Source organism: Ranitomeya variabilis, chromosome 4 (genome assembly GCF_051348905.1).
Source record: "Ranitomeya variabilis isolate aRanVar5 chromosome 4, aRanVar5.hap1, whole genome shotgun sequence".
In the NCBI taxonomy this organism is placed as follows: domain Eukaryota; kingdom Metazoa; phylum Chordata; class Amphibia; order Anura; family Dendrobatidae; genus Ranitomeya; species Ranitomeya variabilis.
This window is the reverse complement of record NC_135235.1, coordinates 750,531,575-750,558,384: the sequence shown is the minus strand read 5'-3', so window position 1 is coordinate 750,558,384 and position 26,810 is coordinate 750,531,575. Positions and strand designations below refer to the sequence as shown.

At 52.7% G+C, this 26,810-nt stretch overlaps 1 protein-coding gene across 1 annotated transcript; it reads left to right on the top strand.

The window, feature by feature from the left end:
• The first annotated feature begins 2,081 nt into the window (after window positions 1-2,081).
• Window positions 2,082-9,067, top strand: PSMD12 (proteasome 26S subunit, non-ATPase 12). Its single transcript, XM_077254696.1, has 11 exons — window positions 2,082-2,373; window positions 4,870-4,929; window positions 6,271-6,399; window positions 6,609-6,716; window positions 6,800-6,904; window positions 7,094-7,243; window positions 7,848-7,982; window positions 8,075-8,187; window positions 8,326-8,500; window positions 8,584-8,661; window positions 8,759-9,067. The coding sequence occupies exons 1-11, from the start codon at window positions 2,269-2,271 to the stop codon at window positions 8,966-8,968; spliced, it is 1,368 nt and encodes a 455-aa protein (XP_077110811.1). The 5' UTR covers window positions 2,082-2,268; the 3' UTR covers window positions 8,969-9,067.
• Window positions 9,068-26,810: the final 17,743 nt, after the last annotated feature.

Genomic DNA, 26,810 nt, shown 5'->3' with positions numbered 1-26,810 from the left:
CCCCTAGTGGTGACTGCAGACAGGATCTTATGTATCTCTGTATACGGGGAGCTCCCCCTAGTGGTGACTGCAGACTGCATCCGCTGCCCCATTGTAGTGTCCGGGGAGGAGGGGGCGGAGTTCCGGACGTACATGCGCAGTCGGAAATGGCGGACACGATGCGCAAAAAAAGGTACATGTAACTTATTTTGTGCCGATGGTCCGCCAAAACACGACGCATCCGTCGCACAATGGATGCGACGTGTGGCCATACGTCGCAATGCGCCTCTAATGTAAGTCTATGGGGAAAAAAACGCATCCTGCAGACAACTTTGCAGGATGCGTTTTTTCTCCTAAATGACGCATTGCGACGTATTCCAAACGACGCTAGTGTGAAAGAAGCCTTAGTTAGTGAAAAATAATAAAATAAAAAATAAATATTTATTTCCATTTTTCCATTAGGGTTAGAGTTGGGCTAAAGTTAGTGTTAGGGCTGGGGTTAGGGTTAGAGCTAGGGATAGGATTAGGGTTACGGTTAGGGTTGGGATTAGGGTTAGGGGTGTGTTAGGGTTAGGTTTGTGGTTAGGGTTGGGGTTAGTGGTGTGTTGGGGTTAGGGTTGTAGTTAGGGTTATGGTTGGGATTAGGGTTAGGGGTGTGTTGGGGTTAGGGTTGTGGTTGTTATTGTTAGGGTTGGGTTTAGGGTTATGGGTGTGGTTAGGGTTGGGCTTAGGGGTGTGTTGGGTTACAGTTGTGTTTAAGGTTGGGATTGGGGTTAGGGTTGTGGTTAGGGTTATGGTTAGGGTTGGGATTAGGGTTAGGGGTGTGTTGGGGTTAGGGTTGTGGTTAGGGTTATTGTTAGGGTTGGGTTTAGGGTTAGGGGTGTGGTTAGGGTTGGGCTTAGGGGTGTGTTGGCTTAGAGTTGTGTTTAGGGTTTGGATTGGGGTTAGGGTTGTGGTTAGGGTTATGGTTAGGGTTGGGATTAGGGTTAGGGGTGTGTTAGGGTTAGGTTTGTGGTTAGGGTTGGGGTTAGTGGTGTGTTGGGGTTAGGGTTGTAGTTAGGGTTATGGTTGGGATTAGGGTTAGGGGTGTGTTGGGGTTAGGGTTGTGGTTAGGGTTATTGTTAGGGTTGGGTTTAGGGTTAGGGGTGTGGTTAGGGTTGGGCTTAGGGGTGTGTTGGGTTAGAGTTGTGTTTAGGGTTGGGATTGGGGTTAGGGTTGTGGTTAGGGTTATGGTTAGGGTTGGGATTAGGGTTAGGGGTGTGTTGGGGTTTGGATTGGAGTTAGAATTGGGGGGTTTCCACTGATTAGGTGCATCAGGGGGTCTCCAAACATGACATGGCGCCACCATTGATTCCAGACAAATTTGCGTTCATAAAGTGGCGTTCCCTCTCTTCTGAGCCCTGCCGTGCACCCAAACAGTGGATTTCCCCCACATACGGGGTATACGTGTACTCAGGGGAAATTGCACAACAAATTTTGTGGTCCATTTTCTCCTGATACCCTTGTGAAAATAAAAAAAAATTGGTTCCAAAGCAAATTTTTTGCGAAAAAAGTAAAATGTTCATTTTTTCCTTCCACGTTGCTTTAGTTCTCGTGAAACACCTGAAGGGTTAATAAACTTCTTGAATGTGGTTTTGAGCACCTTGAGGGGTGCAGTTTTTAGAATGGTGTCACACTTGGGTATTTCTATCATATAGAACCTTCAAAATGACTTCAAATGAGATGTGGTCCCTAAAAAAATGGTGTAAAAATGAGAAATTGTTGGTCAACTTTTAACCCTTATAACTCCCTAACAAAAAAAATTATGTTTCCAAAATTGTGCTGCTGTAAAGTAGACATGTGGGAAAAGTTACTTATTAGGTATTTTGTGTGACATAACTGTCTGATTTTAGGGCATAAAAATACAAAGTTCATGCGCTACTTGAGTCTGTAACTTTTCCATCAGTTTGTTTGGTGTCATCTTTCTCCGCATGAAATGTTCACTGGCAGCACAGTGTGAGAGGGCAGCTGTGCAAAATGGTCACAATTATCTTTCTTTCACCTACAAATTCATTTTGTTATTTTGTATTCGTTTAAATAAAGCTGAATGAAGGAAAAAAGACGGAGCAGGTCCTGGGACGTAACGTCGTGACGTCATTGGGCTGTCCGTAGCGATCGCCTGACTCCATTCTTCTCCATTGTCATCGGGGTCCTGACTGCTGGTGGTGTCCCGGCGGTGCCTGCTCCAGCCTCTGCCCGACTCTCCCGTGCTGCTGTCAGGCTCCGGCTCGGTGTCCGCCCGGAGTCACCATGTCTGAGGATACGGAGCGCTCCGATGGCCGCATCGTGAAGATGGAGGTGGACTACAGCGCCACGGTGGACCAGCGGCTGCCGGAGTGCGAGAAGCTGGCTGCGGTGAGAGGGGAGCAGCGGCTGAGTCACGCCGGCCCGGGGATGAGGAGGCCGGAGGCTGCGGCTCCAGGGAGGATGTAGGGTCCGAGGGAGAAGGAAGGGTCCCCAGAGACCGGGGGAGAAGGAAGGGACCGCAGAGACCGGGGGAGAGGGAAGGGTCCCCAGAGACCGGGGGAGAAGGAAGGGACCGCAGAGACCGGGGGAGAGGGAAGGGACGGCAGAGACCGGGGGAAAAGGAAGGGTCCGCAGAGACCGGGGGAGAGGGAAGGGTCCGCGGAGACCGGGGGAGAAGGAAGGGTCCGCAGAGACCGGGGGAGAAGGAAGGGTCCGCAGAGACCGGGGGAGAGGGAAGGGTCCGCAGAGACCGGGGGAGAGGGAAGGGTCCGCAGAGACCGGGGGAGAGGGAAGGGTCCGCAGAGACCAGGGGAGAGGGAAGGGTCCGCAGAGACCGGGGGAGAGGGAAGGGTCCGCAGAGACCGGGGGAGAGGGAAGGGTCCGCAGAGACCGGGGGAGAAGGAAGGGTCCGCAGAGACCGGGGGAGAGGGAAGGGTCCGCAGAGACCGGGGGAGAGGGAAGGGTCCGCAGAGAGCGGGGGAGAAGGAAGGGTCAGCCGAGACCAGGGGAGAGGGAAGAGTCCGCAGAGACCGGGGGAGGGGGAAGGGACCGCAGAGACCGGGGGAGAGGGAAGGGACCGCAGAGACCGGGGGAGAGGGAAGGGACCGCAGAGACCGGGGGAGAGGGAAGGGACCGCAGAGACCGGGGGAGAGGGAAGGGACCGCAGAGACCGGGGGAGAGGGAAGGGTCCGCAGAGACCGGGGGAGAGGGAAGGGTCCGCAGAGACCGGGGGAGAGGGAAGGGTCCGCAGAGACCGGGGGAGGGGGAAGGGACCGCAGAGACCGGGGGAGAGGGAAGGGACCGCAGAGACCGGGGGAGAGGGAAGGGTCCGCAGAGACCGGGGGAGAGGGAAGGGTCCGCAGAGACCGGGGGAGAGGGAAGGGTCCGCAGAGACCACTGAGGTTAGCAGGGGCCACAGAGAGAATAGGGGGGCAGAGGCCGTGGGAAGGAGGGGCCAGAAAATAGACACCAGTGGACAAGGGGCCTCAGACTAGTCACTAGGGGGTAGATGAGAAGTGGCCGCAAGCTGGGGGATGGGGTAGAGGAAGAGAAGGGTTAACAGAATGGGGGTGTCAATGAGGAGGGGGGCACAGACTGGAGGGGTAGATAAGGGGCCACAGACTTTGGGGTTAGAGGAGGAGAAAAGGCAATTTACCTGGGAGAAGGGGTCATGGAGATCGGGGTGGGCGGTTATGAGCTGCCGTCTTCACCAGTAAAGTGAGAAGATTAGTCACACTGGGATGGGTGCACAAGAGGACGGGGCCCCAGGATGGTGGCTGGGGGCACAAGAGGACGGGGCCCCAGGATGGTGGCTGGGGGCACAAGAGGACGGGGCCCCAGGATGGTGGCTGGGGGCACAAGAGGACGGGGCCCCAGGATGGTGGCTGGGGGCACAAGAGGACGGGGCCCCAGGATGGTGGCTGGGGGCACAAGAGGACGGGGCCCCAGGATGGTGGCTGGGGGCACAAGAGGACGGGGCCCCAGGATGGTGGCTGGGGGCACAAGAGGACGGGGCCCCAGGATGGTGGCTGGGGGCACAAGAGGACGGGGCCCCAGGATGGTGGCTGGGGGCACAAGAGGACGGGCCCCCAGGATGGTGGCTGGGGGCACAAGAGGACGGGGCCCCAGGATGGTGGCTGGGGGCACAAGAGGACGGGGCCCCAGGATGGTGGCTGGGGGCACAAGAGGACGGGGCCCCAGGATGGTGGCTGGGGGCACAAGAGGACGGGGCCCCAGGATGGTGGCTGGGGGCACAAGAGGACGGGGCCCCAGGATGGTGGCGGGGGGCACAAGAGGACGGGGCCCCAGGATGGTGGCGGGGGGCACAAGAGGACGGGGCCCCAGGATGGTGGCGGGGGGCACAAGAGGACGGGGCCCCAGGATGGTGGCGGGGGGCACAAGAGGACGGGGCCCCAGGATGGTGGCGGGGGGCACAAGAGGACGGGGCCCCAGGATGGTGGCGGGGGGCACAAGAGGACCTGGCCCCAGGATGGTGGCGGGGGGCACAAGAGGACGGGGCCCCAGGAGGGGGGGGGGGGTTCATGGGAGTTTCAGCATTTGGTTGATAAACCTGGAACGTTCCCCTTTGCTTACAGCAGAGATCTGTGGTCAGACGTGCCACCTCGGGGCGTCATCAGTTTTCCGGCAGCAGTGTCCAGAGTCCGCGCTGCTCCAGCTCTAACCGGCCCCCGCTGATCTGTGGAGGGGGGTGCTGGACCCTCACTCATCTGATTTTGGGGGAGAAGTTCTGGACGTCCTCTTTAATTGATTCTTTCTAGTAGATGTCCAGGGTCATGTCATCACATCTCCTCCGTTCTGCTCCTAGTGGTCATGTGACATTTTATTAAGTTCTCCTTTTAATAATAATCTTTTCTTTTGTTTCAGGAGGGAAAACTACAGGAAGTGATAGAGACCCTGCTGTCCCTGGAGAAGCAGACCCGTACGGTGTGTACGGGGAGGGGCCACTGCTGGACACCTGGCCTGGGGGGAGGGGCCACTGCTGGACACCTGGCCTGGGGGGAGGGGCCACTGCTGGACACCTGGCCTGGCGGGAGGGGCCACTGCTGGACACCTAGCCTGGCGGGAGGGGCCACTGCCGGACACCTGGCCCGGCGGGAGGGGCCACTGCCGGACACCTGGCCCGGCGGGAGGGGCCACTGCCGGACACCTGGCCCGGCGGGAGGGGCCACTGCCGGACACCTGGCCCGGCGGGAGGGGCCACTGCCGGACACCTGGCCCGGCGGGAGGGGCCACTGCCGGACACCTGGCCCGGCGGGAGGGGCCACTGCCGGACACCTGGCCCGGCGGGAGGGGCCACTGCCGGACACCTGGCCCCGGCGGGAGGGGCCACTGCCGGACACCTGGCCCCGGCGGGAGGGGCCACTGCCGGACACCTGGCCCCGGCGGGAGGGGCCACTGCCGGACACCTGGCCCCGGCGGGAGGGGCCACTGCCGGACACCTGGCCCCGGCGGGAGGGGCCACTGCCGGACACCTGGCCCCGGCGGGAGGGGCCACTGCCGGACACCTGGCCCCGGCGGGAGGGGCCACTGCCGGACACCTGGCCCCGGCGGGAGGGGCCACTGCCGGACACCTGGCCCCGGCGGGAGGGGCCACTGCCGGACACCTGGCCCCGGCGGGAGGGGCCACTGCCGGACACCTGGCCCCGGCGGGAGGGGCCACTGCCGGACACCTGGCCCCGGCGGGAGGGGCCACTGCCGGACACCTGGCCCCGGCGGGAGGGGCCACTGCCGGACACCTGGCCCCGGCGGGAGGGGCCACTGCCGGACACCTGGCCCCGGCGGGAGGGGCCACTGCCGGACACCTGGCCCCGGCGGGAGGGGCCACTGCCGGACACCTGGCCCCGGCGGGAGGGGCCACTGCCGGACACCTGGCCCCGGCGGGAGGGGCCACTGCCGGACACCTGGCCCCGGCGGGAGGGGCCACTGCCGGACACCTGGCCCCGGCGGGAGGGGCCACTGCCGGACACCTGGCCCCGGCGGGAGGGGCCACTGCCGGACACCTGGCCCCGGCGGGAGGGGCCACTGCCGGACACCTGGCCCCGGCGGGAGGGGCCACTGCCGGACACCTGGCCCCGGCGGGAGGGGCCACTGCCGGACACCTGGCCCCGGCGGGAGGGGCCACTGCCGGACACCTGGCCCCGGCGGGAGGGGCCACTGCCGGACACCTGGCCCCGGGGGGGGGGGGTCACTGCCGGACACCTGGCCCCGGGGGGGGGGTGCACTGCCGGACACCACCTCGTATCACGGTGCCTTCTTGTCTTGCAGGCGTCTGACATGGTGTCCACGTCTCGTATCCTGGTGGCCGTGGTGAAGATGTGCTACGAAGCCAAAGACTGGGACCTGCTGAACGAGAACATCATGCTGCTGTCAAAGAGGAGGAGCCAGCTGAAGCAGGTGCCGCCCCCTTACTGTGACCTCTGACCTCTTGGGGGGGGGGGGATTTTTTTTTGTTCAGATTGATGTGCTGGTACATAAGTGTTTCATGTTGGGGTCCTACATCCGGAACCCCCCTTTACTGTGGCCCCTACAGATATTGGGGTCCTCCACTCTGGGTATGGGGGTCCTGTTACCATATGATCCATCTCTGGGACGTTTCTCCCCAGGCCGTGGCCAAGATGGTGCAGCAGTGCTGTAAGTACGTGGAGGAGATGGCGGAGCTTCCCCTCAAGCTGCGGTTAATCGACACGCTGCGGACAGTCACCGAGGGGAAGGTGAGCCGATGAGACTTTCCCTGACAGCGTGCAGAGAGGTTGTGACCGCAGTGATGGCCGCGCTGACCACTCTTCCCATACAGATCTATGTGGAGATAGAACGGGCTCGTCTCACCAAGACCTTGGCCGCCATCAAGGAGCAGAGCGGAGACGTGACGGAGGCGGCATCCATCCTGCAGGAGCTCCAGGTGAGGACCCGCCGTATTCATGGTCATGGGACAGTCATGTGGTGCCAGAGCGGCCGGTCAGTGCAGTGACAGCACAATGTCTCCAGCCTCGGCAGCGACAGACTCACAGGCAGCCGCTAATCTGTCGTGTAAAGACCCCCGTGTGCAGGATCTGGTCACATAGTCCTGTAATGTCCTCTCTGGTTCTAGGTGGAGACCTATGGATCCATGGAGAAGAAGGAGAAGGTGGAGTTCATCCTGGAGCAGATGCGCCTGTGCCTGGCCGTGAAGGATTATATCCGCACCCAGATCATCAGCAAGAAGATCAACACCAAGTTCTTCCAGGACGAGAACAGCGAAGTAAGGACACCACGAAAGACAAGGGCGGAGACCCCAATAAACACTGATCTTGTACTATACCCCAGAGCTGCACTCACTATTCTGCAGTCACTGTGTACATACATTACTGATCCTGAGTTACATCCTGTATTATACCCCAGAGCTGCACTCACTATTCTGCTGGTGCAGTCACTGTGTACATACATTACATTACTGATCCTGAGTTACATCTTGTATTATACTCCAGAGCTGCACTCACTATTCTGCTGGTGCAGTCACTGTGTACATACATTACATTACTGATCCTGAGTTACCTCCTGTATTATACCCCAGAGCTGCACTCACTATTCTGCTGGTGCAGTCACTGTGTACAGACATTACATTACTGATCCTGAGTTACATCCTGTATTATACTCCAGAGCTGCTCTCACTATTCTGCTGGTGCAGTCACTGTGTACAGACATTACATTACTGATCCTGAGTTACATCCTGTATTATACTCCAGAGCTGCACTCACTATTCTGCTGGTGCCGTCACTGTGTAGATACATTGTTACTAATCCTCCAGAGCTGCACTCACTGTTCCTCTGCCTCCGTTATCCCCGGTTCTTCGCTCTCTTCTGCAGCAGCTGAAGCTGAAATACTACAACCTGATGATCCAGGTGGACCAACACGAGGGCTCCTACCTCTCTATCTGTAAGCACTACCGCGCCATTTACGACACGCCGTGCATCCAGGCGGAGAGCGAGAAGTGGCAGCAGGTGAGTTGTGCCCTCAGTCTCTGCAGTGCTCGTCCTCCCCGCAGTGCGCACCCACCGCAGCAGTCACATGACCGTGCCCACCTCTCCTGCAGGCTCTGAAGAGCGTCGTCCTCTACGTCATCCTCTCCCCCTACGACAACGAGCAGTCCGACCTGGTGCACAGGATAAGTGGCGACAAGAAGCTGGAGGAAATCCCCAAGTACAAGTAAGTGACCAGCAGTCCCATGCGAGACCCTGGCTGACAGTGGTAATGTAGCAGTCACTTCCAGTCCCATGGAACAGCACAGTGTCTCGGTTCTCACACTGGAGTAGCTGCAGTCCCATGTAACCCTCTCTCCGGCAGGGATCTGCTCAAGCTCTTCACCACCATGGAGCTGATGCGGTGGTCCGCGCTGGTGGAGGAGTATGGGAAGGAGCTGCGGGAAGGCTCCCTGGACAGCGTGGCCACGGACGTCTTCAGTTACTCGGAGCAGGGGGAGAAGCACTGGAAGGACCTGAAGAACCGCGTGGTGGAGCACGTAAGCGCCATCTGCTTCTGGGGTCCGGGAGGGTCGGGGGTCCTCCGCTGCCACCTCTCACCGCCACGTTTGCTTTCCAACAGAATATTCGGATTATGGCGAAGTATTACACGCGGATCACGATGAAGAGGATGGCGCAGATGCTGGACCTGTCTGTGGATGTAAGTGATCGCCTGCAGCGTGCGCACCCACCCGACTGGCTGGTCTGTTTAACCCCCGAGGTGCCTCCCCTCCACGTTCTTGCTCTCTCCTCTCCAGGAATCGGAGGAATTCCTCTCCACGTTGGTTGTGAATAAAACCATCTACGCCAAGGTGGACCGCCTGGCCGGCATCATCAACTTCCAGAGGCCCAAGGACCCCAACGACCTCCTGAACGACTGGTCCCAGAAGCTGAACTCGCTGATGGCGCTGGTAAACAAGACCACCCACCTGATTGCCAAGGAGGAGATGATCCACAACCTGCAGTGAGGGGCGGTGGCGTCACAATGTATCATATTCCGACGTCTTTCTAGGTTTCCTGTTTTGTTTTGAGTTGTTTAATATTAATAATAAAATCTCTGTAAACGATGACTGTGCCGATTCTGCAGCCCCCACGTCACATGACCTGCCCCCCAGATAACTGGGCAAGAGCGTTCGATGGGAGCTTTTACCCCACCACCAAGAAAGGGGGCAGTAACGGCAGATGCTGGCCGGAGCGCTGCTGAACCACAGGGGGCGCAGTGGAGGGGGTACTGTTCCTAGAAGCATTTTACATGGGTGAGAGCGCAGCGAGGGGGCCAGTACGGGCAACATGACGCGGGGGCCTTCACCACGGCCAGTACTGGAGCAGCAGTACGAGAGGACCATTGCATCGGCCATTATGGATGGGGAGCGGCGTCCATTATAGGAGGGGAGCATAGCGAGGGGTCAGCGCGGCATCCAGTATAGAAGGGGAGCACAGTGAGAAGGTCAGCGTGGAGTCAAATATCATAGGGTAGGGTAGTGCAGTAGTGAGAGGGTCTGCACAGCATCCAGAATAGAAGGGGGGAGCAGTGAGAGGGTCTGCACAGCGTCCAATATAGCAGGGGGAGTGCAGTGAGGGGATCAGTCGGTGGCATCCATTATAGGAGGGGAGCGTAGCGAGGGGTTCAGCACAGTGTCCAATATAGGAGGGGAGTGCAGCGATGGGGTCAGAGCAGCGTCCAATACAGGAGGGGTGCAAAGTAAGGGGGTCCGTGGCTTCTGGTACAGTAGGGGAGGGCAGCGAGGGGGTCAACAATGTCCAGTAAAGGAGGGGGTACAGTTAAGCATTTTACATTGGGGAGAGCACAGCGAGGGGGCCGTTATGGCAGCCAGTGTTGAAGCAGCAGTAGGAGAGGACCATTGCATGGCCCATTATGGTTAGGTAGCACAGCGTCAGAGCCGCATCCATTATAGGAGGAGAGCGTAGTGAGGGGTTCAGCACAGCGTCCAATATAGGAGGGGAGCGCAGCGATGGAGTCAAAGCGGTGTCTAGTATAGGTTAGAGCAGTGAGAAGTTCAGCGTGGAGTCCAGTATAATAGTTACGCAGTAGTAAGAGGGTCTGTGGCGTACAGCATAGGAGGTGGGCACAGTGAGGGTCTGGCGTACAGTATAGGTGAGCACAGTGAGAGGGTCTGTGGCGTACAGTATAGGAGCGCGAGAGGGTCTGTGGCATACAGTATAGGTGAGCACAGTGAGGGTCTGGCATACAGTATAGGAGGTGAGCGCAGTGAGGGTCTGTGGCGTACAGTATAGGAGGTGAGCGCAGTGAGGGTCTGTGGCGTACAGTATAGGAGGTGAGCGCAGTGAGGGTCTGTGGTGTACAGTATAGGAGGTGAGCGCAGTGAGAGGGTCTGTGGTGAACAGTATAGGAGCGCAGTGAGGGTCTGTGGCGTACAGTATAGGAGGTGAGCGCAGTGAGGGACTGGCGTACAGTATAGGAGGTGAGCGCAGTGAGAGGGTCTGGCGTACAGTATAGGAGCGTGAGAGGGTCTGTGGCATACAGTATAGGTGAGCGCAGTGAGGGTCTGTGGCGTACAGTATAGGAGGTGAGCGCAGTGAGGGTCTGGCGTACAGTATAGGAGGTGAGCGCAGTGAGGGACTGGCGTACAGTATAGGAGGTGAGCGCAGTGAGAGGGTCTGTGGTGTACAGTATAGGAGGTGAGCGCAGTGAGGGACTGGCGTACAGTATAGGAGGTGAGCGCAGTGAGGGTCTGTGGCGTACAGTATAGGAGGTGAGCGCAGTGAGGGACTGGCGTACAGTATAGGAGGTGAGCGCAGTGAGGGTCTGTGGCGTACAGTATAGGAGGTGAGCGCAGTGAGAGGGTCTGTGGCGTACAGTATAGGAGCGCGAGAGTGTCTGTGGCATACAGTATAGGTGAGCGCAGTGAGGGTCTGTGGCGTACAGTATAGGAGGTGAGCGCAGTGAGAGGGTCTGGTGAACAGTATAGGAACGCAGTGAGGGTCTGGCGTACAGTATAGGAGGAGCGCAGTGAGGGTCTGTGGCGTACAGTATAGGTGAGCGCAGTGAGGGTCTGGCATACAGTATAGGAGGTGAGCACAATGAGGGTCTGGCGTACAGTATAGGTGAGCGCAGTGAGAGGGTCTGGCGTACAGTATAGGAGATGAGCACAATGAGGGTCTGGCGTACAGTATAGGAGCACAGTGAGAGGGTCCGTGGCGTACAGTATAGGTGAGCGCAGTGAGGGTCTGTGGCGTACAGTGTAGCAGTGTGAGAGGGTCTGGCGTACAGTATAGGTGAGCGCAGTGAGGGTCTGTGGCGTACAGTATAGGTGAGCGCAGTGAGAGGGTCTGTGGCGTACAGTATAGGAGGTGAGCACAGTGAGAGGGTCTGTGGTGTACAGTATAGGTGAGCACAGTGAGAGGGTCTGGGGTAAAGTATAAGAGGTGAGAGCAGTGAGTGTGGCGTACAGTATAGGAGGTGAGCGCAGTGAGAGGGTCTGTGGCGTACAGTATAGGAGGTGAGCGCAGTGAGAGGGTCTGGCGTACAGTATAGGAGGAGAGCACAGTGAGGGTCTGGCGTACAGTATAGGTGAGCACAGTGAGAGGGTCTGGCGTACAGTATAGGTGGTGAGCGCAGTGAGAGGGTCTGTGGCGTACAGTATAGGAGGTGAGCGCAGTGAGGGTCTGGCGTACAGTATAGGAGCGCAGTGAGAGGGTCTGGCGTACAGTATAGGAGATGAGCACAATGAGGGTCTGGCGTACAGTATAGGAGGTGAGCACAGTGAGAGGGTCTGTGGCGTACAGTATAGCAGCGTGAGAGGGTCTGTGGTGTACAGTATAGGTGAGAGGGTCTGTAGCGTACAGTATAGGAGGTGAGCGCAGTGAGAGGGTCTGTGGCGTACAGTATAGGAGCGCGAGAGGGTCTGTGGCATACAGTATAGGAGGTGAGCACAGTGAGAGGGTCTGTGGCGTACAGCATAGGAGGTGAGCACAGTGAGAGGGTCTGTGGCGTACAGCATAGGAGGTGAGCACAGTGAGAGGGTCTGTGGCGTACAGTATAGGAGGTGAGCGCAGTGAGGGTCTGTGGCGTACAGTATAGGTGAGTTCAGTGAGAGGGTCTGGGGTACAGTATAAGAGGTGAGAGCAGTGAGAGGGTCTGTGGCGTACAGTATAGGAGGTGAGCACAGTGAGGGTCTGGCGTACAGTATAGGTGAGCACTGAGAGGGTCTGTGGCGTACAGCATAGGAGGAGAGTGCAGTGAGAGGGTCTGTGGCGTACAGCATAGGAGGAGAGTGCAGTGAGAGGGTCTGTGGCATACAGTATAGGTGAGCACAGTGAGGGTCTGTGGCGTACAGTATAGGAGCGCAGTGAGAGGGTCTGTGGCGAACAGTATAGCAGCGCGAGAGGGTCTGTGGCGTACAGTATAGGGGTGAGCGCAGTGAGGGTCTGTGGTGTACTGTATAGCAGCGCGAGAGGGTCTGGCGTACAGTATAGGAGGTGAGCGCAGTGAGAGGGTCTGTGGCGTACAGTATAGCAGCGCGAGAGGGTCTGTGGCGTACAGTATGGGTGAGCACAGTGAGAGAGTCTGGCGTACAGTATAGGAGCGCAGTGAGAGGGTCTGTGGCGTACAGTATAGGTGAGTTCAGTGAGAGGGTCTGTGGCGTACAGTATGGGTAAGCGCAGTGAGAGAGTCTGGCGTACAGTATAGGAGGTGAGCACAGTGAGGGTCTGTGGCGTACAGTATAGAAGGTGAGCACAGTGAGGGTCTGTGGCGTACAGTATAGGAGGAGAGCACAGTGAGAGGGTCTGGCGTACAGCATAGGTGAGCACAGTGAGAGGGTCTGTGGCGTACAGTATAGGAGGAGAGCGCAGTGAGGATCTGTGGCGTACAGTATAGGAGCGCAGTGAGAGGGTCTGGCGTACAGTATAGGAGATGAGCACAATGAGGGTCTGGCGTACAGTATAGGAGCACAGTGAGAGGGTCTGTGGTGTACAGTATAGGTGAGAGGGTCTGTAGCGTACAGTATAGGAGCGCGAGAGGGTCTGGCATACAGTATAGGAGGAGCGCAGTGAGGGTCTGGCGTACAGTATAGGTGAGCGCAGTGAGGGTCTGTGGCATACAGTTTAGGTGAGCGCAGTGAGGGTCTGTGGCGTACAGTATAGGTGAGCACAGTGAGGGTCTGTGGCGTACAGTATAGGAGGTGAGCGTAGTGAGAGGGTCTGTGGCGTACAGTATAGGAGGTGAGTGCAGTGAGAGGGTCTGTGGCGTACAGCATAGCAGGTGGGCACAGTGAGAGGGTCTGTGGCGTACAGCATAGGAGAGCACAGTGAGGGTCTGGCGTACAGTATAGGTGAGCACAGTGAGAGGGTCTGTGGCATACAGCATAGGAGGAGAGCGCAGTGAGGGTCTGTGGCGTACAGTATAGGTGGTGAGCGCAGTGAGAGGATCTGTGGCGTACAGTATAGGAGGTGAGCGCAGTGAGGGTCTGTGGCGTACAGTATAGGTGGTGAGCGCAGTGAGAGGATCTGTGGCGTACAGTATAGGAGGTGAGCGCAGTGAGGGTCTGTGGCGTACAGTATAGGAGTGCAGTGAGAGGGTCTGGCGTACAGTATAGGAGATGAGCACAATGAGGGTCTGGCGTACAGTATAGGAGGTGAGCACAGTGAGAGGGTCTGTGGTGTACAGTATAGGTGAGAGGGTCTGTAGCGTACAGTATAGGAGGTGAGCGCAGTGAGAGGGTCTGTGGCGTACAGTATAGGAGCGCGAGAGGGTCTGTGGCATACAGTATAGGAGGTGAGCGCAGTGAGAGGGTCTGTGGCGTACAGTATAGGAGCGCGAGAGGGTCCGTGGCGTACAGTATAGGTGAGCGCAGTGAGGGTCTGTGGCATACAGTATAGGTGAGCGCAGTGAGAGGGTCTGTGGCGTACAGTATAGGTGAGCACAGTGAGGATCTGTGGCGTACAGTATAGGTGAGCACAGTGAGGGTCTGTGGCGTACAGTATAGGTGAGCGCAGTGAGAGGGTCTGTGGCATACAGTATAGGAGGTGAGCACAGTGAGGGTCTGGCGTACAGTATAGGAGGTGAGCGCAGTGAGAGGGTCTGTGGCGTACAGCATAGGAGGTGAGCACACTGAGAGGGTCTATGGCGTACAGTATAGGAGGTGAGTGCAGTGAGGGTCTGTGGCGTACAGTATAGGTGAGTTCAGTGAGAGGGTCTGGGGTACAGTATAAGAGGTGAGTGCAGTGAGAGGGTCTGTGGCGTACAGCATAGGAGGTGGGCACAGTGATAGGGTCTGTGGCGTACAGCATAGGAGGTGAGCACAGTGAGGGTCTGGCGTACAGTATAGGTGAGCACAGTGAGAGGGTCTGTGGTGTACAGTATAGGAGGTGAGCGCAGTGAGAGGGTCTGTGGTGAACAGTATAGGAGCGCAGTGAGGGTCTGGCGTACAGTATAGGAGCGCAATGAGAAGGTCTGTGGCGTACAGTATAGGTGAGTTCAGCAGTGAGAGGGTCTGTGGCGTACAGTATAGGAGGTGAGCGCAGTGAGAGGGTCTGTGGCGTACAGTATAGGTGAGTTCAGTGAGAGGGTCTGTGGCATACAGTATAGGTGAGCGCAGTGAGAGGGTCTGTGGCGTACAGTATAGGAGGTGAGCGCAGTGAGGGTCTGTGGCGTACAGTATAGGAGGTGAGCGCAGTGAGGGTCTGTGGCGTACAGTATAGGTGAGTTCAGTGAGAGGGTCTGGCGTACAGTATAGGAGGTGAGCGCAGTGAGAGGGTCTGGCGTACAGCATAGGAGGTGAGCACAGTGAGAGGGTCTGGCGTACAGCATAGGAGGTGAGCACAGTGAGGGTCTGTGGCGTACAGTATAGGAGCGCAGTGAGAGGGTCTGTGGCGAACAGTATAGCAGCGCGAGAGGGTCTGTCGTACAGTATAGGAGGTGAGCGCAGTGAGAGGGTCTGTGGCGTACAGTATAGCAGCGCGAGAGGGTCTGTGGCGTACAGTATAGGAGGTGAGCGCAGTGAGAGGGTCTGTGGCGTACAGTATAGCAGCGCGAGAGGGTCTGTGGCGTACAGTATGGGTGAGCGCAGTGAGAGAGTCTGGCGTACAGTATAGGAGCGCAGTGAGAGGATCTGGCGTACAGTATAGGAGGTGAGCGCAGTGAGGGTCTGTGGCGTACAGTATAGGAGCACGAGAGGGTCTGTTGCGTACAGTATAGGAGGTGAGCGCAGTGAGAGGGTCTATGGCGTACAGTATAGGTGAGCACAGTGAGGGTCTGTGGCGTACAGTATAGGAGGAGCGCAGTGAGAGGGTCTGTTACGTACAGTATAGGAGGTGAGCGCAGTGAGAGGGTCTATGGCGTACAGTATAGGAGGTGAGCGCAGTGAGGGTCTGTGGCGTACAGTATAGGTGAGTTCAGTGAGAGGGTCTGTGGCGTACAGTATGGGTAAGCGCAGTGAGAGAGTGGCGTACAGTATAGGAGCGCAGTGAGAGGATCTGGCGCACAGTATAGGAGGTGAGCGCAGTGAGGGTCTGTGGCGTACAGTATAGGAGCACGAGAGGGTCTGTGGCGTACAGTATAGGAGGTGAGCGCAGTGAGAGGGTCTATGGCGTACTGTATAGGTGAGCACAGTGAGGGTCTGTGGCGTGCAGTATAGGTGAGCGCAGTGAGGGTCTGTGGCGTACAGTATAGCAGTGCGAGAGGGTCTGTGGCGTACAGTATAGGAGCGCAGTGAGAGGGTCTGTGGCGTACAGTATAGGAGGTGAGCGCAGTGAGAGGGTCTGTGGTGTACAGTATAGGAGCGCAGTGAGGGTCTGTGGCATACAGTATAGAAGCGCAGTGAGAGGGTCTGTGGCGTACTGTATAAGAGGTGAGCGCAGTGAGAGGGTCTGTGGTGTACAGTATAGGAGCGCAGTGAGGGTCTGTGGCGTACAGTATAGGTGAGTTCAGTGAGAGGGTCTGTGGCGTACAGTATAGGAGGTGAGCGCAGTGAGGGTCTGTGGTGTACAGTATAGGAGGTGAGCGCAGTGAGAGGGTCTGTGGTGAACAGTATAGGAGCGCAGTGAGGGTCTGTGGCGTACAGTATAGGAGGTGAGCGCAGTGAGAGGGTCTGTGGCGTACAGTATAGGAGGTGAGCGCAGTGAGAAGGTCTGTGGCGTACAGTATAGGAGGTGAGCGCAGTGAGAGGGTCTGTGGTGAACAGTATAGGAGCGCAGTGAGAGGGTCTGTGGCGTACAGTATAGGTGAGCGCAGTGAGAAGGTCTGTGGCGTACAGTATAGGAGGTGAGCGCAGTGAGAGGGTCTGTGGTGAACAGTATAGGAGCGCAGTGAGGGTCTGTGGCGTACAGTATAGGAGCACAATGAGAAGGTCTGTGGCGTACAGTATAGGTGAGTTCAGTGAGAGGGTCTGTGGCGTACAGTATAGGAGGTGAGCGCAGTGAGAGGGTCTGTGGCGTACAGTATAGGTGAGTGTAGTGAGAGGGTCTGTGGCGTACAGTATAGGTGAGTTCAGTGAGAGGGTCTGTGGCATACAGTATAGGTGAGCGCAGTGAGAGGGTCTGTGGCGTACAGTATAGGAGGTGAGCGCAGTGAGAGGGTCTGTGGCGTACAGTATAGGAGGAGAGCGCAGTGAGAGGGTCTGCGTGGCGCACAGTATAGGAGGAGAGCGCAGTGAGAGGGTCTGTGGCGTACAGTATAGGAGGTGAGCGCAGTGAGAGGGTCTGTGGCGTACAGTATAAGAGGTGAGCGCAGTGAGGGTCTGTGGTGTACAGTATAGGTGAGCGCAGTGAGAGGGTCTGTGGCGTACAGTATAGGAGGTGAGCGCAGTGAGGGTCTGTGGTGAACAGTATAGGAGCGCAGTGAGAGGGTCTGTGGCGTACAGTATAGGAGGTGAGCGCAGTGAGGGTCTGCATGGCGTACAGTATAGGAGCGCAGTGAGAGGGTCTGCGTGGCGCACAGTATAGGAGGAGAGCGCAGTGAGGGGTTCAGCACACCGTTCAATATAGGAGGGGAGCGCAGCGAGGGGATCAGAGTGTTGTACAGTATATGAAAGGAGCGCAGTGGAGGGGGTACCGTTACTAGAAGCATGTTACATGGTTTATCAGGGTGATAAAAGAGCGGATGAGCCTGGCCGCATGGCCGTCAGATGCTGCTACCCACATACCCTCTTCAGGACCGTACCCCTTCCAGTGAAAATCAACGATCTTGGCTATTTTAAAGGGAATCTGTCACCTGATCTTCTAGTGCCTGTAATGCCAATTCCTCTTCTGTAGGAAAAGTGATCGAATGGGATTTATTATCATATATTATGGTTGCACATATACAACTTAATTATACATATTTTTTCACACACTAATTACACATCACTTTTATTTTTTACGTATATTTATAATGCATTGTAATATTTATCACACACTTATTTATTATTAAATTAACAATAAAATAATTATTATATTCTAATTTTTGCACATACCGTCTTATTTGTTCACTATCATGTATTCACTTATTTGTCTTAATAATTTGTATATTAATTTCAATACATTGATTCTGATCAGTTTTTTGGATGCACTTTTTGTGATTGTATTTACCACTGGGTATTTATTATTCATTATATTATTTTTTTGGTATTGCAATTTTTCACATTTTTTGGCTTTTTTATGGAGTAGCTATTTGTGCCACATTTTTTTTTTATATGAATTTTACCAGCAAGATTCCTTTGTATACGTTTATGGTCTGTCTGTCATTCTTTGCCACCTGTTACACATACAGTAGGTTTGATATCATTTTTTATGCTATTTTTTTTTAATAAAGATTCTTTTATGTCAATTTCCTTGTAGCCAAAGATTTTGTTTTTTGGTATTCTTGTGTATAATCATGTATCTTTAATAAACGCTAATATATTTTTATTCGGTTTTATCTTTGAAAACTTCTTTTGGGTGATATATTATGTTTGGTATTCTTTGTTTCTTATGAACAATATATTTTTCGTATTTCTTTTCTATATAGGTGTTAAGCCCCCGATGTAACCTGAAAGAAAAAACAAGTTCGATTATGCTCACCCAGGGGCGGTCCGGTCCGATGGGCACCGCGGCTCCTGCGCAGTTGTACTGATTTGCCCTGTTGAGGGCAGTGCACAGTACTGCAGTGCGCAGGCGCTGGGAAAGGTCAGAGAGGCCCGGCGCCTGCGCACTGCAATACTTTGATCTCCCCTCAACAGGGCAAATCAGTAAGCCTGCGCAGGAGCCGCGACAGAAGCAAGGAAGAGGATTTCATCGTATGAAGATAGGAGGCACCGGACCTGGACCACGACGCCCATCGGACCGGACCGCCCCTGGGTGAGTATAATCTAACCTCTTTTTCTCATCTTTCAGGATACATCGGGGGCTTATCTACAGCATTACAGAATGCTCTAGATAAGCCCCTGATGCCGGTGGCCACAGATTATAGCGGCGAAATGAGGTGAGAGATTCCCTTTAAATTCCTAATTTCCATTCACAATGACTGGAGCTGGCGGTAGCGGTGATGGTAGAGAGGACAAAACTGATTTTTTTGCGTAGAGATCAATGAAACACATTATGGATCCTAAAAGTGGGTGACAAGGCAAGGCAGTATGCTACGGGATTGATGACGGTCACAATCTTATAAGGAACGATGACCCTGGGACTCAGTTTCCGAGAGGGAACTTTCAAATTAATCTTCCGTGAGGACAACCGCACCAAGTTACCAACACACAGGTCCGGACCCACCAAACGTCTCCGATCAGCCACGCTCTTATACTTGGACCCCATCTTCCTCAATTCATCAATAACCCACTGCCACACAGACGTAATAGATGAAAAACGTTCCTCTTCAGGCAATCCAGGATTATTTCTATTAAATGAGCTGATTTGAGGATGAAACCCATACACCCCAAAAAATGGGGACTTACCAGTAGACTCATGACAACGATTACCGTAAATTCAGCTAGAGGTAAGTAGGTGACCCAATCCTCCTAATTCTCAGACACAAAACATCTAGTGGACAGCATCTGCGATCCACTAGAATAAGGGACGGATGTCCGGCGCATGCGCGGAGTGGACAGCATCTGCAATCCACTAGAATAAGGGTCGGATGTCCGGCGCATGCGCGGAGTGGACAGCATCTGCGATCCACTAGAATAAGGGACGGATGTCCGGCGCATGCGCGGAGTGGACAGCATCTGCCATCCACTAGAATAAGGGACGGATGTCCGGCGCATGCGCAGAGTGGACAGCATCTGCGATCTACTAGAATAAGGGTCGGATGTCCGGCGCATGCGCGGAGTGGTGCGCACTTGCGCTCCAAAAATATAGGAAGTGGGTGTTGGAATTGTTCGGCACCTACTGGACGCATGCACAAGGTGGAGCGCGATTTGCTCTCCATCAGAGCAGGAAGGGGACCCCGGGGATTACTCGGAAGTGATATGATTTGGTTCCTTAAATGGATGGGCTATAAGGAAGAGTATACATAGCAGATACAGATTCCCTGGTGGACAATGACTCCATTTTACAGCCGTCGTGGAGCGGGGGCGCCACTGCGCAGGATTGAGGGTACCAACCTCCGCTGGTAGGTAGGGAGACAATAGTGCTATATTAGGGTGATTTTTACCTTCTTTTGATTCTCTCTGATAAATACTTGACCCTTGTCCTTGGGGTAAGAGTAACTTTGTAATATTTTTGTATGTGACTTTTTCTAGGATTTTAGTTCTAACCAGATTTAATGATCCATGATTACCATAACCAGATGAACTGCCCCCTCCAAAAAATGACTCCACTCTTACAAGGCCCACTTCATTGCCAAGAGTTCCCTGTCACCAATGTCATAATTTCTCTCCTCAGATAAGTTTTGTTTTAGAAAAGCATGCACAAGGACGCCATTTGCCAGGAGACGCATCCCTGCGACAATACAGCCCACACCCCCACTTCAGATGTGCCAACTTCTACAATAAATGGTTGAGTGACGTCAGGCTGTATGAGAACACTCCTTCAAGGTATCAAATGCCTACCTGGCCGGACTGGAGGACCACCTGGAAAAGTCTGTCCCTTTCCTGCTTATATCCGTCAGAGGTTTAGCCACTACCGAAAATGTTTTGATGAACTTACCGTAGTAGTTGGCGAAACCTAAAAACCTTTGTAACACCTTCAAATCCTCAGGACAATCCCAAGCCAGTCCCGCCCGGACTGTGGCTGGATTTATGCGAAAACAGGTGGACAATAACACATATCCTAGAAAAGGGATCTCCTCAACTGAGAACATACATTTATCTGGTTTGACAAATAAGTTATTTGTCTCTGAGTATCTGTAAGACCTGCCTGACATGTACCTGATGGGACGCAAGGTCAGGTGAATAAATTAATATCAAGATAGATCACCACAAATCTACTTACCAGGTGACTAAAGAGGTCATTTACAAAGTGCTGAAAGCCAGTGGGAGCATTAGTCTACCCAAATGGCATCACAAGGTTCTCAGTGTCCCTCAGGTGTATTGAAAGTTGTTTTCCACTCTTTAATGAAAATGAGATTACACACCCCCTGAGATCCAGTTTAGAAATCTATCTTGCTCCTACAATCTGATTAAAGAGATCCGGGATGAGATGGCGCAGATACGGATCTCAGACCGTGATCTGATTCAGTTTGCGGAAATCTAGGCAGGGGTGTAACCACTAGTGATGAGCGAATATACTCGTTACTTGAGATTTCCTGAGCACGCTCGGGTGACCTCCAAGTATTTTTTAGTGCTGAGATTTAGTTTTTATTGCCACAGCTGAATGATTTACATCTGTTAGCCAGCATAAGTACATGTGGGGATTCCCTAGCCACCAGGCAACCCCCACATGTACTTATGCTGGCTAACAGATGTAAATCATTCAGCTGCGGCAATAAAAACGAAATCTCCAAGCACTAAAAAATACTCGTCGGACGCCCGAGCGTGCTTGGGAAATCTCGAGTAACAAGTATATTCGCTCATCACTAGTAACCACCCATCTTCTTTACAAAGAAAAATCCCACGGCAATGGGAGATGAGGATGGTCTGATATGACCTTTAGCCAGGCTTTCCGTGATGTAGTCCTTCATGGCCTGCCTCTCTGGACCAGAGATATTATATAGTCTGCTCTTAGACAGCTTGGCCCCAGGAACAAGATTAACGGCGCAGTCACAAGAACGGTGGTGTCACGGATCCCATTCCGTGGCGTCACTAATTTGTCACGTACTCACTCTCAGCATGTGACTTGGGGTGGTGCCTGCAAGGGTTACTCTATCTCCCAACTCTCAGTCCAGCATTCGACCTCAGTTCTATGCTATAATGGAAGCATAAATCACACACTGACCCAAGCCACACACCCGCTCATACACGCTGCCACCACTCATCGAACACACGGGACATGAGTCCCAGAAATATTAATAATGATATTGTCTACCACTCAAAAGGCTCACACACCGTAGGCTATCTATTCGCTAGAACATTCAAGGTTCAACTTGTTAAAGTTTTATGCTTTAATACAAAAAGGTTCAGTGCTTACAATAAGAAAAAGGTATAAAAATATAATAAAAAGACATACAGGTAGCAAAACAGTATAAAATAAACAGGAGAAAACTTACAGAAACGTCTAACTTTGTAGTCTGCTTTCTGCTCCCTGAGGGGGGGTGAATAAGGAGTTGGTGGAACACATCAGCTTCCCAGGCTGCCCTCACATATGAACACGATTCTATGTATACAGGCCTAATTTATAGCTTTACTCTGGAGGTCAGATTTCTAGAACAGCATCTCAGGTTAATATCATAATTGCTTGTTTTTTGATTGGACAGCGGCCGCTCCCCCAGTGAATAAATTATTTGCTCTAAGATTCCCTGTGTAAAAGTTCTTACAGATAGATGGTGTCAGGCTGTAATTGACATCTCTCTTTAAAGAGCTAAGAGGTGTCAAATGTTTCCGTTTTTCTTGGTTCCCAGCACGACCTCCTGGCGAGAGTCGAGACAGTAGTCTGCCTTCTCAAGATATGTATGCTGTGATCTTTGTGAGGCCTGCAGTTTCAGGACATATGTTCAACTCCTGCTAGTTACACATATAACCCTAGACATATGTCACTACACACATATAGATATATACATATTTCACCACAGGTGGGTAGGAAGTTCTTGGCACCTCTGCTCCAAAAACGCATCCCCAAAGTCAAATAGGTATTTAGGCACAGATTGGGTATCCATCCCAGCCAACCGGGTACCCAGTGTCCTTGACAATACTCACTTCCTGAGTCTGCCAATCTATCACAGGATTGTGCAGAATGAGCCAAGGAAGTCCAAGAGCCACAGGTGAGGGCAGACCCTCTAACACAAAGCAGTCAATACCTTCTGAGTGTATGGCTCCGATCTGTAGATGTAACCTTCAGACAGATTGAGTAAAATACCCGTCTCAAGGTTGCAGAGTCGATGGACATTATGAATATATGTCTGGACAGTGTATGTGGTTTGAGGCCCTGGACTAATCTTGCGTCGATCAAGTTAAACCCTGCCCAACTGCCCAGAAAGGCAGGAATAATCACCTTATTTTTGCCCAGATCGATTTCAGCAGGAAGGAAAAATTGTGTCCTACCCACGGATGGGATAAGTACACCCAGGTTGCTAACCTCCCTGCAACCAGGGCTCCTTAGTTTTCCAGCGGCTGTTTACTTTAAGATATGAAAGAACACATGCCCACGAAATGACCCTTTTTCCTACAGTAAAAACATCCTCTCCATTTCCACCGAACAACAGTCTGCTTTCCAGGATGAGATTAAGCACCCAACTACATGGGTTCCTCAGATGACGCAGACCAGGTTTCCCATGGCCCCAGACCTCCCGCACATTGGGTTGTTTCCCAATGTATCTGGCAAAGACGGCAATCCACCCGGATAGCAAGGGACATGGCCACTTCAAGGGACATTGGAGTCTCGAACAGGGCTAAGGCATCCTTCACCCTTACTGACAGACCTTCACAGAACTGGCTACGGAACGCGGAATCATTCCACTTAGTGTCTGTGGACCACCGCCCAAACTCGGAACAATACTCCTACACCGGCCCGTCGCTCTGCTGATGCAGTGTGGACTCAGCCAGGGAGACGCGGTCGGGATAGTGGCATGTAAAACCCAGGGCGATAAAAAATTCCTCCATCATCTGGAGCGACTGGGAGCGAGACTGATGAGAGAATGCCCATGCTTGGGGGTCACCCTGAAGGAGAGATTATCCACACCCGTTATAAAAAAAACTTTCCTCACTTCCCCCAGAGAACCTGTCAGGCAAAGCGATTTTGGGCTCCACTAAGGGTCGCCCGGGAGTCATGGTCCCCAAACCTGATGTGTTACAAAACGACAGTGCGTAGACCTGCCACTTCCAGGCTGGGCTGCTGCAGTTGCACTGTCAGAGCGGTGATAGGATCCATACTGGATAAAAAAAACCGGTTTTGATCAGAGCTCATGTGACGACTCTGTTGTCGGGTGTCCCAGGACCAGGGGCTCCTAACTTGCCCCTAACACTAGGGGCGCCCTAGCTCGCCCTGATTACTTCTGATGGTGAAGATACTGGGGGCCACGTACCTCGCCTCTGGGAAGAGGGGAGAAGTGTACCATAATACATCAACCAGACTAACAAGGAAATACAAACAGGGATAACAGAAAATACCAATCATACAAATATACAGATGATTCTCGCCAAATTAGAATATCATCAAAAGGTTAATTTATTTCAGTTCTTCAATACAAAAAGTGAAATTCCTATATTCTATAGAGTCATTACACCCAGAGTGATCTATTTCACGTGTTTATTTCTGTTAATGTTGAAGATTAACCCCTTTCTGACATTGGACGTACTATCCCGTCGAGGTGGGGTGGGCCCGTATGACCACCGACGGGATAGTAAAAAATTTGGGGGGCTTAAATTCATTTTTGTGGGAAAAATAAGATTTTTTTATTTTCACGGCTCTGCGTTGTAAACTGTAGTGAAACACTTGGGGGTTCAAAGTTCTCACAACACATCTAGATAAGTTCCTTGGGAGGTCTACTTTCCAAAATGGTGTCACTTGTGGGGGGGTTTTAATGTTTAGGCACATCAGGGGCTCTGCAAACGCAACATGACGTCCCATCTTAATTCCAGTCAATTTTGCATTGAAAAGTAAAATGGCGCTCCTTCCCTTCCGAGCTCTGCCATGCACCCAAACAGTGGTTTACCCCCACATATGGGGTATCGTCGTACTCAGGACAAATTGCACAACAACGTTTGTGGTCTAATTTCTTCTCTTATCCCTGGGAAAATAAAAAATTGGGGGCGAAAAGATCATTTTTGTGAAAAAATATGATTTTTTATTTTTACGGCTCTGCACTATAAACTTCTGTGAAGCACTTGTTGGGTCAAAGTGCTCACCACACATCTAGATAAGTTCCTTAAGGGGTTTACTTTCCAAAATGGTGTCACTTGTGGGGGGTTTCAATGTTTAGGCACATCAGGGGCTCTCCAAACGCAACATGGTGTCCCATCTCAATTCCAGTCAATTTTGCATTGAAAAGTCAAATGGCGCTGCTTTCCTTCCGAGCTCTGCGGTGCGCCCAAACAGTGGTTTAAACTTCTTGAATGTGGTTTTGAGCACCTTGAGGGGTGCAGTTTTCAGAATGGTGTCACACTTGGGTATTTTCTATCATATAGACCCCTCAAAATGACTTCAAATGAGATGTGGTCCCTAAAAAAAAATGGTGTTGTAAAAATGAGAAATTGCTGGTCAACTTTTAACCCTTATACCTCCCTAACAAAAAAAATGTTGGTTCCAAAATCGTGCTGATGTAAAGTAGACATGTGGTAAATGTTACTTATTAAGTATTTTGCGTGACATATTTCTGTGATTTAAGGGCATAAAAATTCAAAGTTGGAAAGTTGCGAAATTTTCAAAATTTTCGCCAAATTTCCATTTTTTTCTCAAATAAACGCAAGTTATATCGAATAAATTTTACCACTAACATGAAGTACAATATGTCACGAGAAAACAATGTCAGAATCACCGGGATCTGTTGAAGCATTCCAGAGTTATAACCTCATAAAGGGACAGTGGTCAGAATTGTAAAAATTGGCCTGGTCATTAACGTGCAAACCACCCTTGGGGGTGAAGGGGTTAAGGCTTACAGCCAATGAAAACCAAAAAGTCGTTTTCTCAGTAAATTAGAATAATTAACAAAAAACACCCACAAAGGCTTTCTAGGCGTTTATAAAGGTCCCTTAGTCTGTTCCAGTAGGTTCCACAATCATGGGGAAGACTCTGACCTGAAAGATGACCAGAAGGCAGTCATTGACACAGTCCGCGAGGTGAAGCCACAAAAGGTCATTGCTAAAGAAGCCGGCTGTTCACAGAGTGCTGTATCCAAGAATATCAATGGAAAGTTGAGTGGAAGGAAAAACTGTGGTAGAAAAAGAAGCACAAGCAACCGGGATAACCGCAGCCTTAAAAAGATTGTTAAGAAAAGGCCATTCAATAATGTGGGGGAGATTCACAAGGAGTGGACTGCTGCTGGAGTCATTGCTTCAAGAGCCACCACACACAGACGTATCCAGGACATGGGCTACAAGTGTCGCATTCCTTGTGTCAGGCCACTCATGACCAATAGACAACGGCAGAACCGTCTTACCTGGGCCAAGGAGGAAAAGAACTGGACTGTTGTCAGTGGTCGAAGGTGTTGTTTTCAGATGAAAGTAAATTTTACATTTCATTTGGAAATCAAGGTCCCAGAGTCTGGAGGAAGAGTGGAGAGGCCACAATCCAAGCTGCTGGAGGTCTGGTGTGAAGTTTCCACAACCAGTGATGGTTTGGGGAGCCATGTCATCTGCTGGTGTAGGTCCACTGTGTTTTATCAAGACCAAAGTCAGCGCAGCCGTCTACCAGGACGTTTTAGAACACTTCATGCTTCCCTCTGACGACAAGCTTTTTGGAGATGGAAATGTCATTCTCCAGCAGGACTTGGCCACACTGCCAAAAGTACCAATACCTGGTGTACACACAACAGTATCACTGGGCTTGATTGGCAGCAAACTTGCCTGACCTTAACCCTATAGAGAATCTATGGAGTATTGTCAGGAGGAAGATGAGAGACACCAGATCCAACAATGCAGACGAGCTGAAGGCTGCTATCAAAGCAACCTGGGCTTCCATAACCCCTCAGCAGTGCCACAGGCTGATCGCCTCCATGCCACGCCGGATTGATGCAGTACTTGATGCATAAGGAGCCGCGACCAAGTATTGAGTGCATTTACTGAACATACATTTCAGTAGGCCAACATTTTGGATTTTACAATCATTTTTTAAGCTGGTGTGATAATATTCTAATTTACTGAGATAATGGGTTTTCATTGGCTGTAAGCCATAATCATCAACATTAACAGAAATAAACACGTGAACTAGATCACTCTGTGTGTAATGACTCTATATATGAGTTTCACTATTTGTACTTAAGAACTGAAATAAGTTCACTTTTTGATATTTGGTGAGAAGCACCTGTATAACAGAGGTATGCATCAGGGAGTGGAGGATGCGGTGAAACCAAAGTAGAAGAAAGTGAATTATCACACACTCAAAACCTGGCAACAGTCAAATATAAATCCACTAAACGCCTTCGCCAAGAACCAACAACCTCCAGCCATGCAGCATAAGCTAACTCTGACAATGGGGGCTGGCCAGGGTCCAGATTATATAGGGTAGCGGCTAACAGTGCACCGATGAGAGCCTTAATGCAGGAAAGCTTCCAGGAGCTCTCAACTGAGCAGATTAACCCCTGCACTGTTAGAAGAAACCTGCACTGTTTAATACGAAGGTGAAGTT

Bases quoted from the DNA above. Each gene is read 5' to 3' on its own strand.
- PSMD12 (XM_077254696.1), top strand. From the start codon at position 2,269: ATGTCTGAGGATACGGAGCGCTCCGATGGCCGCATCGTGAAGATGGAG. The intron at 4,930-6,270 runs GTGTGTACGGGG...CTTGTCTTGCAG, and splicing joins TGGAGAAGCAGACCCGTACG to GCGTCTGACATGGTGTCCAC. The intron at 6,905-7,093 runs GTGAGGACCCGC...CTCTGGTTCTAG, and splicing joins CCATCCTGCAGGAGCTCCAG to GTGGAGACCTATGGATCCAT.